General features: G+C 41.9%; 1 protein-coding gene across 4 annotated transcripts; it reads right to left on the bottom strand.

Moving 5' to 3' along the window:
• Positions 1-2704: 2704 nt before the first annotated feature.
• On the bottom strand, positions 2705-19097 carry sfpq (splicing factor proline/glutamine-rich). Of its 4 annotated transcripts, none has more exons than XM_037474370.2 (12): positions 18290-19097; positions 17550-17738; positions 17091-17392; positions 16904-16999; positions 16564-16760; positions 16327-16411; positions 16052-16163; positions 15868-15913; positions 15457-15563; positions 3145-12973; positions 2919-3012; positions 2705-2824 (listed from the first exon to the last, which is right to left on the bottom strand). In XM_037474370.2, exons 1-10 carry the CDS (start codon positions 18977-18979, stop codon positions 12863-12865), a joined length of 1935 nt encoding a protein of 644 aa, XP_037330267.2. In that variant the 5' UTR covers positions 18980-19097; the 3' UTR covers positions 2705-2824; positions 2919-3012; positions 3145-12862. The 4 variants fall into 4 exon arrangements, with proteins under 4 accessions (XP_037330267.2, XP_037330265.2, XP_037330269.2 ...); XM_037474368.2 differs by having other exon boundaries at positions 2929-3012; XM_037474372.2 differs by having other exon boundaries at positions 3145-3192.
• Positions 19098-20467: the final 1370 nt, after the last annotated feature.

Here is a 20467-nt window from a genome sequence, read left to right as displayed (position 1 = left end):
CAGGATGTTCTCGTCTGGGACGAGGAGGGACGGCTCACTGTGGCTGGGGAGACAGTAACGGAGGTGTTATCCGCTGGGACCATGAATTGCGGTACAAAAGACAATCCATTCAACAGCTGTTTTGTCTTCCTCTTTCTCATCATCTATTTGATGGTTATTCAAAACCTGCCCTGAAGGGGTTTGTGTGCGTGTTTAAGAGCCTCAGACGCGTATGTTAGTATCCACGCCTCACTCGGGCCACCCCCCCCCCCCCCCCACACCACACACACACTCCCCCCTTGAGCCAGTGTGAGTGCTGCATCAGTATCACCTTCAACTGAGATTTGGGACACACTGGGTCGGGGGAGGGTGGCAGCCCACATAATGTTATCATATTGGGAAACCATCCTACTGTAATTCCAGTCAAGCGTGAAGCTCCTTTGCTGAGATGAATGGACAGGAGGGTTGTGCAGGTGGTTAATCACACTCAGACGTGCAGTGATAAGGTTGCATGATCAGCATTTGGTGTCATTTAACACACTTTTTTTCTGTGTGTGTTTGTATTGAAGAATTTGTTGAATTGTATGTGTGGTATGACATTTACTAACCATTGGAAATAAATATAACGTAACTGTGCCCAGTAAAGTCATGTCAGTTTGTTTGTATAAGTGTGTCTCAGAGTGCTGCACAGCCTGTACACATCACAACATCCTCCATTATTATACTCTCAGTTTGGATAAAAAGACGCTCTAGTTAAACAAATAATGAATCTAATAACAGAATATGATTAAGCATATAACAAGTTGAAGTTATAGTTAAAACGCACTCACACACTTTTTTGTCAACGGTCAGATTAGAGGACTGATACTCATGTCCGTGTGCGGTCAGCAGCCAGTTAGCTTTAAGGGCCAATGGTGTAAAAATAGTCCCCAGACTCTTAAATGTCCATTCTTTGTCATCAATAAAGCATTTCAGGACAAATGATTCAGATTAAAACCTAAACCTTTCTTTGTGTGTCTTTCCTTTCTTTGTGAAGAGTGTTACCACGGGATAAGGTAAGATCAACTTTATTGTCCCGCAGGACATTTTGGGTTGGAGTCAACTTATCACTTATAAATAAAAACATTTAATGAATGTTCCCTTTTTGATATGTTAATCATCATTTATGAAATAAAACACCCAGTTATTGATGAAAAAACCATTAATTTCTTTATGAAAACCGGTTACGTTTTCTTTGCTAATCCAAACAAAGCTGGAAATTAGCTATAGCGTTTGGATTTGTACATTTTCATACAAAATAGCATTTTAAGACCAGACCACCTTAGAAACATGCAGCTGAAAATGGAGAAACACACACTTTTCATTCAGATTGTTAGAAGTCTTTGAGGCATCTTATCAAAATATTCTAAAACATCAAGAGAAGCTTTGCTCCGTGACTCCGATGCAAACCAGAGCTTCATGTGCCCTGAATCCTCCTGGTCCTTCAGCTAGATTCTGATGTGCAGCTCACCTGAGAAGAGCCGTGTTGCTCCGCCTGCGTGGCTCCACGGCTGTAGCCACCAGGGAGGGCAGCCTCACAGGGGCCCTGCCCCCTCCTGCTGAGGGTGGAGGGTGCACTGAGCTGGGGAGCACGTAGGTCTCAACCAAAGCTCGGCCCTTCTGGATGGCCCTCCGATGCCGCCTTCCACCGGAGTCCAAACCCAGGCCCGGCGCGGCCGTCGGGTGCACAGCGCCGACGGTGCCACTCATTGGTCTCTGACTTCGTCCCACACCTGTGGCGAAGTTCACTGAAAATGTCCTCTGGCAGTTACACTAGAAACTGGTTTGTCCTGCCAGAAAAAGACAAGACGATCGCTGTAGAGAGCGAGCAAAGTGGACTCCAGCAAAGATCTCAACGTGTGGGAGTCTGTAGGCCATGTGGGGGGGAAGGGGCGGGGGGGGGTGCAGACGGTCAGGGGATTATACTTCCGTGGGCAGCTGACGCCATCAATGATGCATGGCCATTAATCATGCAGGGCTGGAGATGGTCCGGTGGACACCACCTACTTTGCTCCTTCCTCTCTCTCCTGGTGCCCTGAGGTCGGCTTACAGCCAGAGGCAGCAGGTGGTGACAAAACAGAACAATGAACTTCAAAGCTATTCAAATGTTGTAGATTTTTACACCTGCAGAGGACAAGTTACTTTTTTGTACCTCCCAGTTTTAGTTGGATACAGCACATCATTGTGCAGAATATCATGGTCTGTAGCCATCCTTTATTGAAGCAGTATCCAATGAGGACACTGTCCCTTGACGACCAGAGGCAGCCAGCAGTCATAAAAATCCCACTTACTAGCAAGTTTATACGTCAAATGTGTTTATAGCTGCTTCCAAGTGGTTTACACACTAGTGGCACACAGTGCAGCTTAGGTCAGATGACACCGAACTGGCCCACATCGGGCCTCCTTCAGCCAGGCTCCTCCGTATCGCCTTCCTGCCTTTTGGGGATGGACCTCCAGGGTTGACAGCCAAAACCCACGAGTGCGACCCAGCAGCAGAAACATTGCACCTTCCCCCTTAATTGTAGCTGGACTGGTTTTCAGAGCGGAAGCTCAGGTGAAGGGTGTATAAAGTGCAGCAGTAATTCTACAGCAAACAAACTTCAGGTAGTTTGGATCAACTCCACAATCCAAGTTTACTTTAGACAGCTACAAACTCAATGTAATGAATGAAAAAAATAACAAGAGGTCGGTTTAATGTATCATTTATTATTCTTCAAAACAAAACAGAGCATCCCTCTGGACTGCGAGCTGCTTGTCCTCCTGCTGGACGCCTCCTGGTACTGCGTCATTTCAACAACACGCAGCTCTGCAACGGAGGAAAAAAAACGTTAAACTGAAATGAAGATTCAACAGTCAACCGAAATACTTTGATATTTTTTAAGTGTGGATAATAAACTGACAGGAACTAACATGGAGGTTATCCCTGGCAACACGGCAGTGCACATGAAGCATCTCCTGCAGCGCTGGCATTTTTAATCACTTTCTTCATTTTACCTGGAAACAAAAAGACAAAAACAATTGTTACTTATTGAACCGTACAAACTTAACGGTGGAATTGCAAAATCTGCCGGTCCATCGTGGGAGAACCAGGCTACAGGCGCCCAGTCTAACCACTGTGCTTCTTACCCGGTTCAGCGCTGACGGTTCTCAGCCTCCTTCGGCAGCTCGAGGCTCCTGTGGCGAGAAACAACCAATGAGAATCTGGCAGTGTACTGGTCAGCAGGTTTCTACTGGAACGGTTTGGTTTGTTATATTTACTATTTTGAGAGAGAAATGGTGTGTGTGTATGTGTGTAGTGACTGATTATTAAAACAAAAACAAAAAAACTTTATAGGTCATGGTGTTATAATGTCAACATGCATTACAATGTAAATGTGAAAAAGTACAAACATGTTTTATGTGGTCGTGTTGAAAATGCGTCTCTGCATCCTGTGAGTAGGCTGTTTGAGATGGCACAAACTCGTGACAATGTTCGGATCATTTGCGAACCACTGGGACGGTAATTCTGTTACAAAGCCACGTTAAGCTGGACTTCCGACACATCAGGAGGAGTGTTGCTGCAAAAAAAAAATAAAGAGCCCACACAGAGCTCGGAGCGGCACCATGAGGCTCGTAGAGAAGTGGACCTGGTCATTTCCTGTGGAAGTCGTGCAGACTTTAGGCATTGCCCTTTTTAGACGAGGCCATCTGGAGGCCAAAAGGGTTGTTCTGGCATCACACTCAAAAAGGCGGGACATAAGAGAATATCCCTGTGGCATCAGGACCAATGAAACGGGATAGAGAATGGATCACAGTGCAGACAGATACATCTAGATATGCCTCCGCGGCTCGACCCATGAACACAGCGGGGTTCCCTCCGGATCAAGGAGAACCGCCACAGTTGCTTGCGGCTACAAAGAAATGTCCACGCACAAGGTGAAGTAGAGGAAAAAGCCACAGTGGTGATGTGCTCTCACCATGACTGGCTGGTCAGCAGCAGGACAGGCCATTCAGGTTCAAACAGAAAGACTAAAATATGGAGCAGCGAGAGGTACTGAGAGGAGAGGGGAAAGGAGAGCGCTCGAGTCGGGCACTGCTGCAAAGTGGTTCTCCCACCCAAGAACTACACATGTCGCCTTGTTCCTCCTTCCTTTCCCAAGGATCTGAAGCAACCAGCACCTGAAAAGGTTGATACATTCCTTCCATTTCTTACTAACCACAGGATTTAGAGCAAGCATTTTCAAAGTGTAGTTTATATTTTCACTGGGGTGCTCTACTCAAGAGGGAAACATCACAGTAATCTAGAAGGGGTGTTACAACTTGTACATGTGATGGATACGCAACACAAGAGGAAATTACTCCACTGCAAAACACAAACTTCATACTAGGAACATTGCAAACTTTTAAAATAAAGATTGAACTAGTTCAACAGGACCAACTACCAAGATCCCATCGATCGAAGTGTTGTATAGCCTGACCCACAGTAAGGGTTTTGACGCCTTTGGCAAAGTTTGACACATTTAGTTGGCGTCTTGGTCGAGATTAGCTTCCACATTATTCCTGATAACAGGTTTCACTGCTTAAAGGGAGTAAGTTCAAAGGAGGAACCATAGTACCCATGCAGGTTTGATTAAAGTTAACAGGAAATATAATGGATAAATAAATTACATTTAGACTCTATTAAAAGTATGCTGACAGTGCAGCGTACACCAGCGATGGTGAAGAAACGCTTTAAAGATCAGGACCAAAACGGGCTGATTTAAATGCATTTATGGAGGTTACATTTCAATGGATATTGAAAAAGGTATCCTTTGAAAAGGTTAAGATGCACTACATCTAAAAACTACATTTTTATTTTGAGACCTATTTTGACCAAGTTTAGAAAATTAGAATCTTACTGAAAAACAACTTCACATTCACATATTTGGGAATAATTTGCTAGTGTAGAAATTCAAAGTTTATGAACTTGTTTTAATACATGGGAATTTATGAGATTCTCAAGGGAAAGAATAAAATATGCAGGCAAAGTTTGCGAGCATATTTTAGTTGCAATGGCTGAGATCCAAGGACCCAACAGCAGAGGAATACAAAAACAGGATGCCTGACATGGGATTCACATCATCACACATCACCTCCAGAGCAGCATGTGACCTGAAAGCGGCATAGACAGCCCGACCCAGAACCAAGCTTTCACAAAGGAGTCCACAGATGGAGCAGTCAGCAGGGTTGATGCACAAGTGCTAACTTTACCCACTTTAAATTGTTTGGATATTTTATATCATAACTATGGTTGGGATTCACATTACGACTACTGCCCTTTAACATTAAATGAGGAACAAAGATCAGCATGAACAAGTGTGCTATTGTTTTTAAAAGATAACAAGCTACTAGATGTAGTTAGAATTATAACTAAATAGCATTAAAAAGGTTTGTCCCCCCCAGAAAGCACAAAGTATTAAAGATATTAAGAGGTGAGGCATAAACACAAAACTAAAGAAAAAAAATGTCACAGCATTGGAGTGGAAAAGGCCATCAATGAGGTGGGTTTTTCAGTAATTTGACAATTACTCTCTGGTTATAGTTGCACACAACCTGCCTATACCAAAGCTTATCACTATTTCATCAAGGTAATTGTATTTTTAAAAAAGTTTTCCACCGACAGCAGCACTGCATCCAACCACACTGGTCACAAACTGCAGCGTCGGATCACTGACTCAGCAGACCACACATGCATACAGAGAAATCCGTACTAAAACCACACACACACACACACACACACACACACACACACACACACACACACACACACACACACACACTGCATGGGCTACGGCGCGTCACCATTTTCCGCACACAGGTTTGAAGGACTGGATTCTGCACTGTGATGCCATTCATTGCAAGTGTGATGCCAGAAGCCCTGTGGAGCATCACTATAGAGCAGTGGCACGGCGCGAGAGAGGACAGAGAGAAGCGTTAAGTCATGGGACAACAACTGTGCATCTTGTATAATAAAACATGGATGGACACTTACCTTACTCGTTTCTGTGGCTCTGTGTAAGCATACCTCTCTGGCTGCAGTGCAAACAAGTCCAGGCTTTACTGTCCACTGACTTCTGCAGAACTACCCATCGCCAATGTAACCCAACTGCAGAGAAGAGCCTCTATTGTGGACTGGGGCAGCTCGTCTTTGACAAGCTGGCTGACAGCAGCTAACGCACCCTCGCATTTAGCCAAAGGACATGAAACACACACACACACGGGCACGGCACGCCATCCTCTCTTCAACTGGTTAGGGCACATGGGACTTCCCGCCTGGTGAATGGGAGGTCTGTCAGGTCTACTAGTGAAGCTTCATGGGTCAGGATGGTGAGTCTTTAACAAGTCTTCTCCTTGGGCATGACACCGTTAAGGCTAGGGTGTTAGTCATGACCCCCTGGCACCAGGTCAACATTAGGGAACAACGCTGACCCAAACTGTCTGTACACAATGAAGTTCTCTTAAAAATGTCATGTCAAAGCTTTGATGTAATCCAGTGATTCCTTCAGTGTGTTGGTTAGAAAAGTGACATCACTGTTCTGGACATCTAGCAGATTTAATGTGTATTTGTGTCCCACTGCCTTTCAATTAGCCTCCACAAAAAGGTAAATTAAACGTTCTCACAATGCCATAAAATGTGCTGCGATGCATCCTTGTTTTGAACTTTAAACTAGTTACTGTGCCAACTTTTAAACATATATGACCTGTTTTTGATAAAGGATTCGGTTGCCAGTTAAACTACAATAAAATCTAAACGTATCTGCAATAAGGGAAATCATTGTTGAATCCTTTGAAGTGAGCTTGGCACTACCTTAAACACTCACAACAGGTCTTCTAAATAACAGTCAAATCTTATGTTGCCTTCTTCACTTCAACAAGTAAAAGATGCATTGGCAATACCTAGATATACTGATCCAAGACATTGGTTTGAAAATGTCCAAGAGTAAAATGTCATTAGGAACACCTTGGTTCAAAAAATGTAATGAAGCAACTGTGTTAAATGTGCTTGCACATGTCAAACAACTTCAACTATAAAGCAAAAATGTCAATGTGTAAGGTTTGATTTCCATCTTATAAACCTAAGTAACTTCAGTCTTGCGCAAGACAAAACGCCAACGTCACAAAATACAATCTCCAGAGCCACCTCCTATTATCAGAAGTTATAGTAAAAAGAAGAAATGCCTTTTGGTCCACAGTGAGTGTGTTTCGTCAATATAGGCGAAGAAGCTACAGACTTTGAATTTCTTGGTTTGGAACGTTCCTTCTTAGTCCAACACCTTTAAAGAGGGCCAAACCTGTTAAAGAAAAACAAATTGTACACAACACAGACATAACAATACAAGTCTTAAACGTTGGTCGATAAGGGCACTATTTTGCAGGATGCTCCGATGAGAACATCCATTGGACCAGCAAAGTAGTCAATACTTGTGCAGTCGACTGCACAGAAAAGCACATGGCTGATTTAAGATTAGTATTAAAACATTTCTTAGCCCTTAATATCAGAGTGCATTACCAATGGTTATTTTTGTCATAACCCAAGTGACAAAATCCCTTCCAAAGGTAACATATCGATCAGGAAATCGTTAAAACATCAATCTCGAAAGGAATACTACATAAGTGAACAACTGGGGGCTTTGTTGAGATTCCCGCCTTCGTAAAGCCTCATATGGTGAGAAACGTCTCAAGGAATAAAGCACCAAAGACCTAAGCTTGGAAAATCTGTCTTTAATTCTTAAAATAATTTATTCAGGATTCTAGTGATCAAAAAATCCCACATGGAACAACTATCAGGGCTGAACTTCTTAAGGTAAATGGAAAAGGCTTTCTTGGTTGGATTAATATCTAAAAATCAAACCGTAGCATTGGTTCAGAGAGTCGTTGTAATCTGATTCCATTATAGGGATGTCAAGAGAAGCAAAGAAGTCGGTAGATAGTCGACTGCTAAATCGTGTAAGCCTTGCAGTACTCATTTTTCTGGTCAGCGCTCAAGACTGATGGTGTCCCATGAATAGTAGAAGATGTCCCATGAACAGCAGAAGATGTCCCATGGACAGTAGATGTCCCTGAAAACGCAACATTGGAACAAATGTTTGAAGAGCTGTTAGCAGCTGGTTAACGGATCGATGTGCACATCCTGATGCACTCCGCTTCAATTCAGTAAAATCGGTATTGAGCAAAAAGCTCAACATAGCGCTATGTGTTCAAATGTAAAGCAATCGAATTTAGGTTGACAGGAAATGATCGATGAAAACATTTCCAAGTAACCGATTTAAACAACCAAGACCAAAGTAGTGCTGTAGCACCAACGGGTCCTTTCACTCCCGCAACAGAATGATGCAACTACAGCATGCCATCATAGATATTGGATCACATGACTGCCGAATGTAGGCATTCGCTGTTGCCAACTGCTTAAATACCTAAGTAAGCAAAAGTAAGTTGGCAGAAGGTTAGGACGTTTAGCTGAGGCTACATGGCTCATGGAATATGCAACAGATTGGAAAAGCTCCTGAAAATCCATCGAGTTGCAGTTTAGTTATGTTCTCCAAAAAAAAAAAAAAAAAAGTTCATGTTAAATTTGATCTGAGGGTTAGAACATTTTTTGTGAGGATTGCCACGAAGCTAAAATCAGTATCATTCCTGATTCCACCCTATACAGCCAAATTGCTCCACAGTCCACAATCCTTAAAGCTGGTCAAACCTGTTAAAGAAAACAATGTACATAACACACGTATTATTACAGATGAATACTCCATGACATCCAATTCTATTACCAGTACGTGGAGTCCTCTTTTTCGCGGCCATTGCAGGTGTTTTTCAGGGTTCTCGGATGCCACATGGTGGTGGATACTTTTTACAACAGCAAAAATGCGAAGGACAAAATGCATTTCAAATGCTATAAGTGATTATTGTCCTACGGAGAAATGGAAGCACGGCCGCCCTGAAAAGCATTTAGGAAGAGCTTGTGATGGAGGGAAAAAAAAGGGCTTAAATTTGTAGCAATGTAACATTTTGCATTGTTACCGTTGCACGCTGACAGGTTAGAGACTTGGCTAAAAGGATACTGTGAGTTGTTGGAAATGTGGATGGGATGAGGCCACTAGATAAATATTCTCAGGAACTTTAAAGCCCCCTGAACACCGGCTTTTCAGCATTGAACAACTGAAATGGGAAATGCTTCACTTTGAAGTTCATACAAAGAGCAAAAGGCCAAAGAAATATTGGCACAGATGATTATCATTGATGTAATAAGCATTGTTAGGACTATTTCATGTTTGTAACCATCTTCACTGGAAATCAGTGTTTTATATGTATGCACATTTCTATGTATTGTATATCCACAATGTACAATTATTGATCATTGTATTGTGGCTTTTGAGGTGACAGGGTGGGGAGGACTGATGTATTTGAATACCTTTTTAGTCAAGAACTTAAATAGCATTACATCTTTTGTTATTGTGCAGGGACATTATCATACTTTGCATGTTTGTTGATGTCTTGCAAACTGTTTTAAAAAATATTACACAGGATGCATGGTGTCATTCCAGTAACAGGGTCCACATGTTCTCAAGAACAGCCAAAGAGCACTAAAGTGGCTTCACTTATTGTTTTTACTCATCTAAAAAGGGTAAGCATACAACAAACCGTATCAAAAGCTGTGCTGCTGCACGGACACTTTTTATCCAACTACAAATAATTACACCACTGTTCATGGAGCTAGCGCCAGGAAAAATAATGATAGTGTGCCAACCATAGAAATAAAATAGTAGTGGAATGGACATTCAACTGCTTTGCATTCATTGACAAAAACAAAAAAGGTGATTTCTGTTGGTCGTTATGGTGACAGTCATTAGGGCCTTTTTGCTTCAGGGCCAATGCTGCTGCTGCTGCTAGCCACCAGCTGGGAGAAGCTTCAAACTGTGGTGGAGTTATTATTTCAAATGTCTACGCTTTTTAAAGTTGATACTTGACTGCAAAACATAACAGTTAGAAGTATGAAAGTAGCCACCGCTGCGACCACCATCCAAGATGGATTGAATGGGAATGTCCGTTCCACTACTATTTCTGTGGCTTCATCTTCATCTTCTCAAAAAAAAAAAAAAAAAAAACAGTCAGGTGAAACTATTAAAGTTAAATGAAAGACTAGATCTACAGAGTTGAAATTGATACAAGAATACTTACACTCACTTTTACAGCCAATCCCATCTTCTCCTACCACACAACTTTGAGAATCATCTGCAGATGCAAACCTGTGTCCATTTGACTCCAGAGTGAGGTCAGAAAAGCGGCCGCTTGTGGGAGCAGAGTAGAAATGTGCATTTCAAGTGCACGGTTCAAAACGTCTTGTTTTTACAAAGGGTCAAATAATTTGGCATTTTCTTTAACCAGCAGGCCTCAATTTAGTTCAGTTACCACCTGTGACCCAAAAGTCAACACAAGGGGTATCCTGCCATCAAAAGCCAAAACAAATTTTGTGATTCTAAACCAATTATGCCATTATTATTTCCTGCTTTTAAAGGCACAAATCTAATTAGGTAGGACGTTCTGTATAGTTCAGTGTTGGGCTACATGTGTCTGGTAATATTGCCACAAATGACTTCTAGGCAACTAAAGTGAACACATGTCTCCTGAAAAGCAGAAAAGAGGTCAATGGGCTCCTGTTGAATGCATGCCAATCAATGGTATGACCCAGTGGGGTCTGAAACTTGATCTGAGGAAGATAACAAAAGCACGAGAGTCGCTGTGTACGAGCGACACCGGAAAGCTCGTCCATTGGCAACAATCAACTAGAAAAAGGACTTCTACCACAGCCATGTGGGTTTATCCAACCGAATTCTGTGTAAAACAGAAAAGAGTTTTCAAACCAATAAAAAGTCTTCTGTAATGATGTGAAAGGAATGAGTTCACAAAAGGGGAAGATCTGAACGGTCCTGATGTCTTGGTCAAAAAACGAAAGAAGGTACGAGCCTGATCGATGCAGTTTACCCCACTAGGACAAACTGGGTTACTGGTCCAATACTTCGTCATAGCGTTCTTTACATATTTATACTTTGTTACCTGGATTTGACAACCTGATATCATGCTCTAAAAATGCTGGATGCATAAATGGTAAAAAAAAAGAAAATTCCCACTAATGTTTTGGGGAGAAATATGTAAGGGTTGTCATTATCATCCATTGATTGAACACATTTGTAAGCTTTAGTTTATAGTGGTTATGACTATAAAACGTACCACAATGCATGTTCAAATGAGCCTTTTGGCAGTGATGCAAATGCAGTTTTGCTCTTGCTGACAAATGCCACTGAAGTATGGTCATAAAAGTATTGCGTTAGAAAAATGGGTTTAAACTGTATGACTACGTTTACATGCAGGTGTGCAAAGGCTCTGTCCGAGGAGGCATTAGGAAACTGAAATTATGACCCTAATCTGCGAATGTACGCCACAAATACAGATGGCGTACTAGCACCATTGTATGTTGTCTTCACCAGGCCGCCCAGCCACAGCAAAGTGTACGAGAAGGATGATAAAAATATGAGTATCAAATATGTATTCAAAGCAAACTGCTAATATGGTTTAATTAAATAAAAAGTAAAAGTATGTCTGGGGACATGGGCCAACACATTACACAGTAACTGTGTACCCATTGTGCTTATTTGTTGAAGTACAACTGCCAGTTAACGTTGTATTACAGGGTGCGTTTGTACACAGTAAAGTACAAGGGTTCGTTGTATTTAGATTTCCAAGCCAAAAGCAGAACTGCAACTCAAACGCTAACAGGATTGTCTTATATAAATGATCACAAAACATCGATTGAAGCAAATGGGTTGTTAATTTATCAAAGATGCTACGGCAATGGGCCAGTTTGACATTTTATCTTTGACTGCATGTAAACGTAGTCAACCTCCAAACACAAGACACACGCAATGTCATTATTAGAAGAATCTGTCCACATGGCTGGACACACACAGCTTCTTAAAGGATCTATGCATTGTATTTCTGTTTTCCCGAAGACAGACGGTAAAAGTGGAGTTACTAAAAGCAAATTGAAATTGGTCAAACACGACATCTGCGAATAATGGATTTAAGCTTCAATGGGGGGAGGGGGGGGGGGGGGGGGGAACCTCGCTTTTCAATAAAATAGCTTTGTGAGCTGCGAATAAATGGCGTCTCCTGGATGGCTTCAAACATTCTTAGTGCTGACCTAGCAAAAGTTAAATATCTCAAGCTATCTCATAGCTTAACTCCACTGTCAGTAGTATTATGAACATCCATTTTCATGGAAAATACTGCCTGACTGTGTTAGAACAAAATAAGGAAGGACCGCGACAGATATAACACATAGACCCTTTAAGAACTACTGTGGTAGATGTATCCGCATTTCTTTCAAATAGTCAAATGTTGGTATTTGGTTGCCTTTACTGCACGTCTCAATCTTCGGAATGAATGCTAACGTTTGCCCTGATATAACCAATGTCTCTTTATTATAATACATGCTTACTCCAGACGTATGGCACAAAACACAGCCATAGAAGGTAGAGAAATGTTACAGTTATCAGTTCACGGCGACTCACAGAGCATAATACATCTAGAAAAGAAAATTATACATGGATCAGAAAGAACTAAAGATCACACTATGGTGTCCCATCTTTCCAAACTACTGACAATACAAAATAAAAAAAGGGGAAAAAATTGAATGTCATAAAATGAGCAAATTGTCAGGCTAAAATGTAGCAACAATTTAAACTTAAATAGAAGAAATGAGTCTCAACAGGGTTTTTGTGGAGAATCTATACAAAATAGTGCTGCTTGGAGCATCAAAAGGGCAGCCATTTTAAAAGCGGGGTTTCTTAGCAGGTCCATCAAACTCCTCGCGGACCCTGCCAAACCCAGGGTTACCAGGACCCATCCCCCTAGGACCGCCCTGGGCAAAGCGCTCGTTGCGCTGTGGGGGGGAATCAATTTGCCAGGCAGGCAGATAGGACGGGAGGGGGTACGGTACCGGTTCAGTGCACAAGCACAGTTCATGTCCATGTAGAATTGTTTAAGAAAAAAAAAAGAAGAAGAAGAAAAAAAAAAAAAAAAGTACGGCAATGGGTGTTTTGTTTTATATTGTGGGATTTACAACACAACCAGCAGGAGACACATCCGAAGAAACCGTTCGTTCCAATATGAAGATCCACAGGTGCCACAGGTTACATACGGAAAAGGAAGAGAGGGTAATGCTTTCGTTAGTCAGTGCCTACCTAGTTTGGTCTCTAGTGTATGTAGTGTAATCTCTTAAAAATCATTGGGCTTCAGCAACAGACCCAACCTCTTAATGGAGGTATTTATAATATTATAGAAATTACATTTATAGAAATGGTTAAGAAAACGAGTAAACTTTGTGAAGTCAATATTCTCATTTCCATATGAATTATGAACTTTTTTTGGATAAATGCTTTGACTAAATAGTTCTGAGTGAGTAGAGTTCATAACGTTTTCTTGGTAGGCAATGATTGTATGCTGCTTTACTGTCAAGTTATCACAGTACCCTTTATGGCACTGCATTGAAAATGTAAACTATACTCAACTATTGGTCCCAAATGGGACAGTAATCTGAAGTATAGGGACAGTTCCAGGAATACATGTGTAGAATATATTGGCATAGTACGATGTAAACATTGCACAACATTCAGCATAACCATTTCTCCAGAATGTACATTTTATGCCAATGACGTGCGCTTTGAAACTAGAACACCGAGAAAGGGACGGTCTCAAAAACTCGAACAAACGAGGCTACTTTGTGTTCCACCACAAGACTACAATGGCAGTGCCACGAAATAAGTCTTTGAATATAAAAATGTGTGTCTACAATATAGCTTCAATAGTCCCCACGGCGCCAACTTACTTGGTTTTAACACATTGAGTGTTTACTACGGATGCCTCAATTAAATGAAAAACAATTTTCTAGAAATTAATTTATTTTGAGTTCAATTCAATGATTGCAGCTATAATTTTAGTAGCAATATATTGCTGTTGCAGCAGCACTGATTCTAATTGACATCAAGAATTATTTTTATATGGATCCCATATCCTAAAAACTATCAATATTGCAAACATGATTTGATCATTTCTGCATTGCCTACTTGTGATTTATTCTGTGGTGGTCATGAGTAAAACTGACACATTAGGCAGAACGTGGTATCTAATAAATCTAGGGTGTTGGTCAGCATGACGCATAAAGCCATATGCTGCATTATTTCCACAAAAAAACTCTTAATAAACTTTATTGAATTATCAATTCTTCATTAAATTAGTAATTTCTGATAAGTAATAGCAGAATGTGTGTCGCAATATACGCGTAGTGTCATTCGAGAGCAATCCGCTCAGTCCTTCATTGCCTGAGCTTTACATTAAGATGTGACTTAAAAAAGCAGCATATTGTGGTGCACACACCATGGATTGTGAATATGATGCTTTGCCACCAACAACACTGTCAACAAAAATGACGTAGAAAATGTTCAGCTCAGAAAACAATGAAAATGCATAATTGTGATTTATAGCAAAACTAAAGAATTAGGACGGGCTATTATTTAGCATGAATAAAGCTTGTAAAAAGATACAAAAAGAGAACCTCAAAATGTTTCAAATACAAAACATGGTCAAGCAAGTCAAGCAAATTAAAAACGTTTAACCGGTCAGCTGTAATCCGGAGACCAACATGACATTGGACTTAAAACTCTGCCGAGGCAGAAGACAGCCCAGTGTTCATCATCCTCATCACAGGGGGTCACAAAGCCTTTCGCGCCCCCGTCGATTAATCCCGTTGCATTATATCATTCTGAATACCGTTTCCAAGATAGACTGCTTTATACCGTCGACCTGCACTAAAGGCATTACGACTGCTCAGAAAAAACAAATAGAAAAAAGTTTAGGGGGTAACGGATGCTGGTAGATGGACAAAACCACTACTTCAAATCTCTGTAGAATAAGAGTTTATCAAACTGATGGCACAGAATGAAAAAAGGTAGGTAAACTAGATGAGAACATTAACGCAAGGAATAGTTCCTGTCCAGCTGACGTGTCTACAGGTCTTGCAAAAGCTGTTCACTATGCAAACTGTGTGATACGAGTAAGCAGAGCCACTGAAGTCTGTCTACAGCCGTCAGAGCATTTTCTTATGGTTATTGCAGGTTGACGGTCTTGGAAAATAAAGCTCAGCTGAAGGTAACTCACGGGGCATGGCTTACCATTAAGAGAAACACCACCAGGCAGCCATGTCTGTATCATTCAACAACCAGCAAGCCTCCCGAAGACAGCAGGGAGCACCAATTGTCATATTCTGCAAAGCCAGCTGGCCTTTGTTCCGCTTGGGAGTCTCTCCAACAGGAAAGTTGGACACAAACTAAATTACTACTAGGAGATACAAAAAGTGAGATACGTTACCATTTCGTTGCCCATAAGGCCTCCTGCGGATGGTCCCATTCCCTTCTGACCCTCAAAACCCAGTCCGCCCATGGGGAACTTCTGGTTGGCTCCACCAAAGGGCATATCTGACAGAAAAATCAGTCAAATACATGCACTGCACTAAAAATCGACTTGTTAGAACAACCGCCGCGCGCGGTCTGTTATTAAGACAAGCTATAGGTTTCAACGAGAACAGGGAGAATCAAGTAGATCATATATTCTAAACTGACTGACTCTAATAGCGATTTTTCATGTCAAACTTCAGCTTCAAGTTTGACATTGAGGCTTGTGGTGCTGTTAAATGGATTGATCTTCTGCTTATTAACAGCTTGATATATATAATTATTTCTCAATAAGCAACATCGATGAAGTAACGGAAAAACAACTTACCGATACCCAAAGCGCCACCGGGATTCATTCTCATCTCTCGGTCCCTCTGCAATAACAAAATGACGATGAATTATTCATTTCAGAAATTAAAAAGCAATTTAAAAAGTATAACTTATTATATCATACAAATATCAATGCAATATCTTCATATAGTACATAATGCCTTCTTGTATTTTGAACTCACATCCATGTAGTTTCCCATCCGGTAGTTCTCTTCACGCTGGCGGCGCATCTGTTCCTCCATGTCCCTCTTGCGAATCATCTCCTCTTCCCGTCGCCGGCGCTCTTCCTCTTGTCTGTTTACACACAAAAAACCTTAATAAAGCGGTCCATGTTTTGTATTGATTAACAGCCTTTTCAAGACAGCAATGGGTACTGTTAAGGGATTATGAGACAACGCCCGAATTACCAACATTCTCTTTATTTGACAACCAAAAGAATTCCGCTGATCATGATTACCTAATCTGCATCTCCTTTCTCTTCTGCATCTCCTGGCTGTGCACCTCCTCCATGCGTCGCAGTTCCTCTTGTCTTCTCAGCAGATCTGAAAAGACGCCAATACATTTAATTGTGGAACTTAAAAGTTGTTTCGGTGAGGGACATTTTCTCCAGTGATAAATAAAATAAATATGATAGAACATCTACACAGCCGTTTATCTTCTTCTGTAACTACAGCAACAATACGACTAAACTTGCCTTGTCTGAGGAGGTTGGCCTGGTGCTCGTGGAACGCGTCCTCCATCTCGCTCTCCAGCTTCTCACGGGCTTCGCGCATGTTCTTCTCCACTTGTTGCCTCTGCTGCTTTTCCATGTCATCCAGGGACTTCCAGCGCTTGGAGTACTCGTATTCAAAAGTGCCAGGCCGAGCAAAGCGGGGAGGTTCCTCACGCTCTCTGTGGAAACAATAGATATTGATTTTTTTTTTTAACAGCTGCGAGCCCCGAATCTAACCCCTCACCCCCATCTGCTGCTCACTAAACAATGTAGCAATTTTGCATAATAGCACGGATTTAAGTGGATGGAATAATTTGCTTACGCTTGGTATCTGGGATTCTTCTGTGCGAGCTTTTCTGGAAGACCATCCTCATCATCAAACTGCTCAAGGGGCTCAACAACAACTGGTCGGGGTGACCTGGAAAGGGAGAAACCATCAAAATGTTTTGTTGTGTTGTCTAATTGATGCACATGTGGCCCTGTGAAACGTCTTTTTTTTTTAAACTTACGTGGTGAGCAGGAAGACACCCTCGTTGCACCGATCCAGGGCTTTTCTGGCTGCAGGTTTGGATGCAAACTCCACAATGCCCCTGCCGGTGGAGCGGCCACGATCGTCTACGATGACGATGGATCTCTCGACCATTCCGAACTGAGCGAATGCTTCTTCCAGGAGCTCGTTGGACACAAAGGGTGACAGATTCTTCACAGACAGCGCTGCGGAGTGCGTGGCAAACCGGACCCGCAGGGGTCTGCTCTTCATTGGTGTGTCGTCAAGCTCTGCTTTTGCTATCTCTGCAAGTGCCCGGGACTCCTAAGACAAGCCCAATTGAACGTTAGTCCTACAGCAGTTGACCGAAAAGCATTTTTATTTACAGAACCGACACATTCGACTCCTTCTTACATGGTTTAATCAGGAAAAATCGAAATGTGGACCGGCTTCTTGCGCAGTACTTAAACTGAGGTCTTACCAGTCGGATGAAACCGAAGCCTTTGCTCTTGTTGATAAAGACCTCGCTGGGTTCTCCATATTTGGCGAACAGCTTCTTGAAATCGTCCTCGGTGATGTCGTTGGGCAGGTTTCCGATGAACAGACGACACCGCTGCGTGTACGTCTTCTCGCCGGGTTTCAGGAGCATGGAGAGCGTCGCCTTGAACGCCTGTCCAACGATAAACGTTAAAACGGCGCTACATTTGAAACGTTCAATTTAGAAAAAAGCACTGTATAACGGGATTAACAAGACTAAACGCCCAAATTTGATTATGAGTGCTCAGTCACGCAATAGCCTGTGTTCCTCGGCCCATCCCCCATTCGATGAGCTGTAAATAAAATACGCTAGGAATGTATTTTCGAACGTTAGTTCATTACAGAGGTAGGCCCGTGGGAATTTATTTACAAAGATAACTTCATAGTAGATTATCTTGGTTTTGCCATTTTGCATTCATGTGACCGTATGGATTTTAAACAAGATGGCGGATCGCTGAAAGCGAAAAAAATAAGTGCGTGATTTCAGTCCCGGCTTGCACCGGCATAGGCAGCGTTCGAAGGGAGAGATGACGGCCATAGTAATTAACGTTAACTCCGCCCGCTCGGGACGCATAGTGTTGGCCAGGCGAACGTGTTGCTAGTTATGAATAAGCTAACGCTAGCGAACAACACCGAAACGTAGCTATTCACGACAGAGAATGGAGTAATACAAAGTAAACATACCTTATCCTGGCTCCCATCTGACACGGGTGTAGCATTCTTTATGTTAATCTTCTCCGGCTCCTGTTTAGGCCTCATTGGTGATGGCCCCATTCGCTGTCCTTGATAAGGGTTTCCCCTCATTCCTTGGTGCGGCCCCGTCTTCTGGCCTTGGTGAGGGCCTGGCTTTGGGCCTTGTTGGGGTACCGACTTAGGGCTTGGTTGTGGAGGGGGCTTCTGCCCGTTAGTATTTCCTACTGGGGATTTCAGCGGGAGGTTCTGCTCCTTATTCGGTTGGTTAGGTGGAGGGGAGGCCACGATGGCTTTTGGAGGGGGAGACTGGATCTTTGGTTGAGGCGTAGGTGTTGTCGGTTTTGTCTGCGGCTGTACCGGGACCGCTGTCGGTTTCTCCTGCTGCTGCTGCTGCATCGGGCCTTTCATGGTGAGAGCCGGACCAGGACTTGGGGGAGGAATAATCGGAAGCGACTGGTTAGGCTGTGGCTTCTGGGGAGTCTGTGGTCCTTGATTAAGCGGTCTGTTGAAGTTGTTGTTCTGTCCTCTTCGAATTTGGTTCTGATTTTGGAAAGGATGGTTCCTGAAATTGGGGTTTCCCATTAGACCACCCCGCATCGGACCGCCGGGCCCAATGCCCCCTCTACGTTGCTGGAAATTATTCATTCCGAGGCCACCGCGATTATTATTGAATCGAGACATTGATCCCTTTATAGGCAAAAATGATTAAAATGCTGTGAAATGCTGCTGCGCAACAACGGTCTTATCCCGGTGACGGCAGTAGAGCTCTTCAAAATGGCGACTAACGGTTGGGTCTGAAAGAGTCTTTCTTCTTCCGATAAAGTCAGCTCCGCCCCGACGTGCTGATTGGTCTGCGCCTCAAAGGGAGGAGTCACTCCCCTCAGATAAAGTTGTTGACAAAAATATATGTGGGTGTGCATTATTGATCTAAACTTTAAATATCAAAAAAGCTACTTTAATGAAATGTAGTGTTTTAGTCCCTGTAATAAGACATTTCTTCCTTGATTGTGCAAATTTATTTACACTGCTCTTTTTCACCTGTACATGAGCAGTAATTCACCTAGATACAGCATGTTTTCTATAAAAATGCATTTGGAAGACAATATTTATTCCAAAAGAACAGTTCATTAAAAATGAGGTATTTGGTCCACCACTCCCCCACAACGCAACCCCTCGTTTTTAAAAAAGCACCACTGTTTAAACACTCATCTAAGGCGGCGAAAACGCGTCGCCGTAGTCATAGTGCATCATTGATCATGTAGTTACATTTTGATGTATGTAGTTGCATAAATATGTTAAATGTCTTTGAAGGTAATATGTCAATTTAAAAAAAAGGTAAGACGCAGTCAGGCTTTGGACACAAGTCAAATATCTTTACAGCATTATTGGCAACTTTTTGTAAAGTATTTTGTTATTAACATTAACAAATATTGTAACATTGTCTCAGATTTCACAAACAACGACTTGTTCCTTAATTTTTCACAACTTACAAATAAACTATATTTTATCCAGGAGAGGACATTTGTGGTCACTTAATTTTAGCTTTTATAAATAGGTTTGGATTTTTCATATAGCTTTTACCCATTTTTTTTAACCAGATGAAAGACGCTCAACTCACATGGTCTTTTATTTCTTTTTAATTTATTCCGCATAGAGGTGTTTTGGAAACAAATAGAAAATAAAAAGGTGGAGAGACCACCACGTCTCTCCTAAACATTTTTTAATCCTTATCATAGACAAAAAAAGGATGAGATGACATCAGTGACAAAACGCAACAATACACAAGTCCAGTAAACAAAACCCACATTCGTAAAAAGCGTAACCATGGTAACATATAACCCAGGAGCAAGCACAAGACACTGCGACGTTGTCACACAGCCGGAAAATTTTTGGAATAAAAGAAAATGACAGCTGTGTCAGAAAAACAACATAAAGAGAAGCAGGTCTGCATCAGACTCGTGATCAGAAAAAACAAAAGGACTTTAAGTAGGAGAGACATTCATCAATTTGTCCAGAAACAATCAAAACCAATGTATTTCCTTCTTTCTGCTTTTTTATCTCTTGAGAACAGCAACGCAAAACAAATAATCATGGGAGCAAATTAACATTCACAAAGGAAGATAAAGAACACCTGATATGTTTTTTTTTCTTTTTAAGTACACACAACTC

This window comes from Pungitius pungitius, chromosome 17 (assembly GCF_949316345.1).
Source record: "Pungitius pungitius chromosome 17, fPunPun2.1, whole genome shotgun sequence".
Classification (NCBI taxonomy): domain Eukaryota; kingdom Metazoa; phylum Chordata; class Actinopteri; order Perciformes; family Gasterosteidae; genus Pungitius; species Pungitius pungitius.
This window is presented reverse-complemented; position numbering and strand designations above follow the sequence as displayed.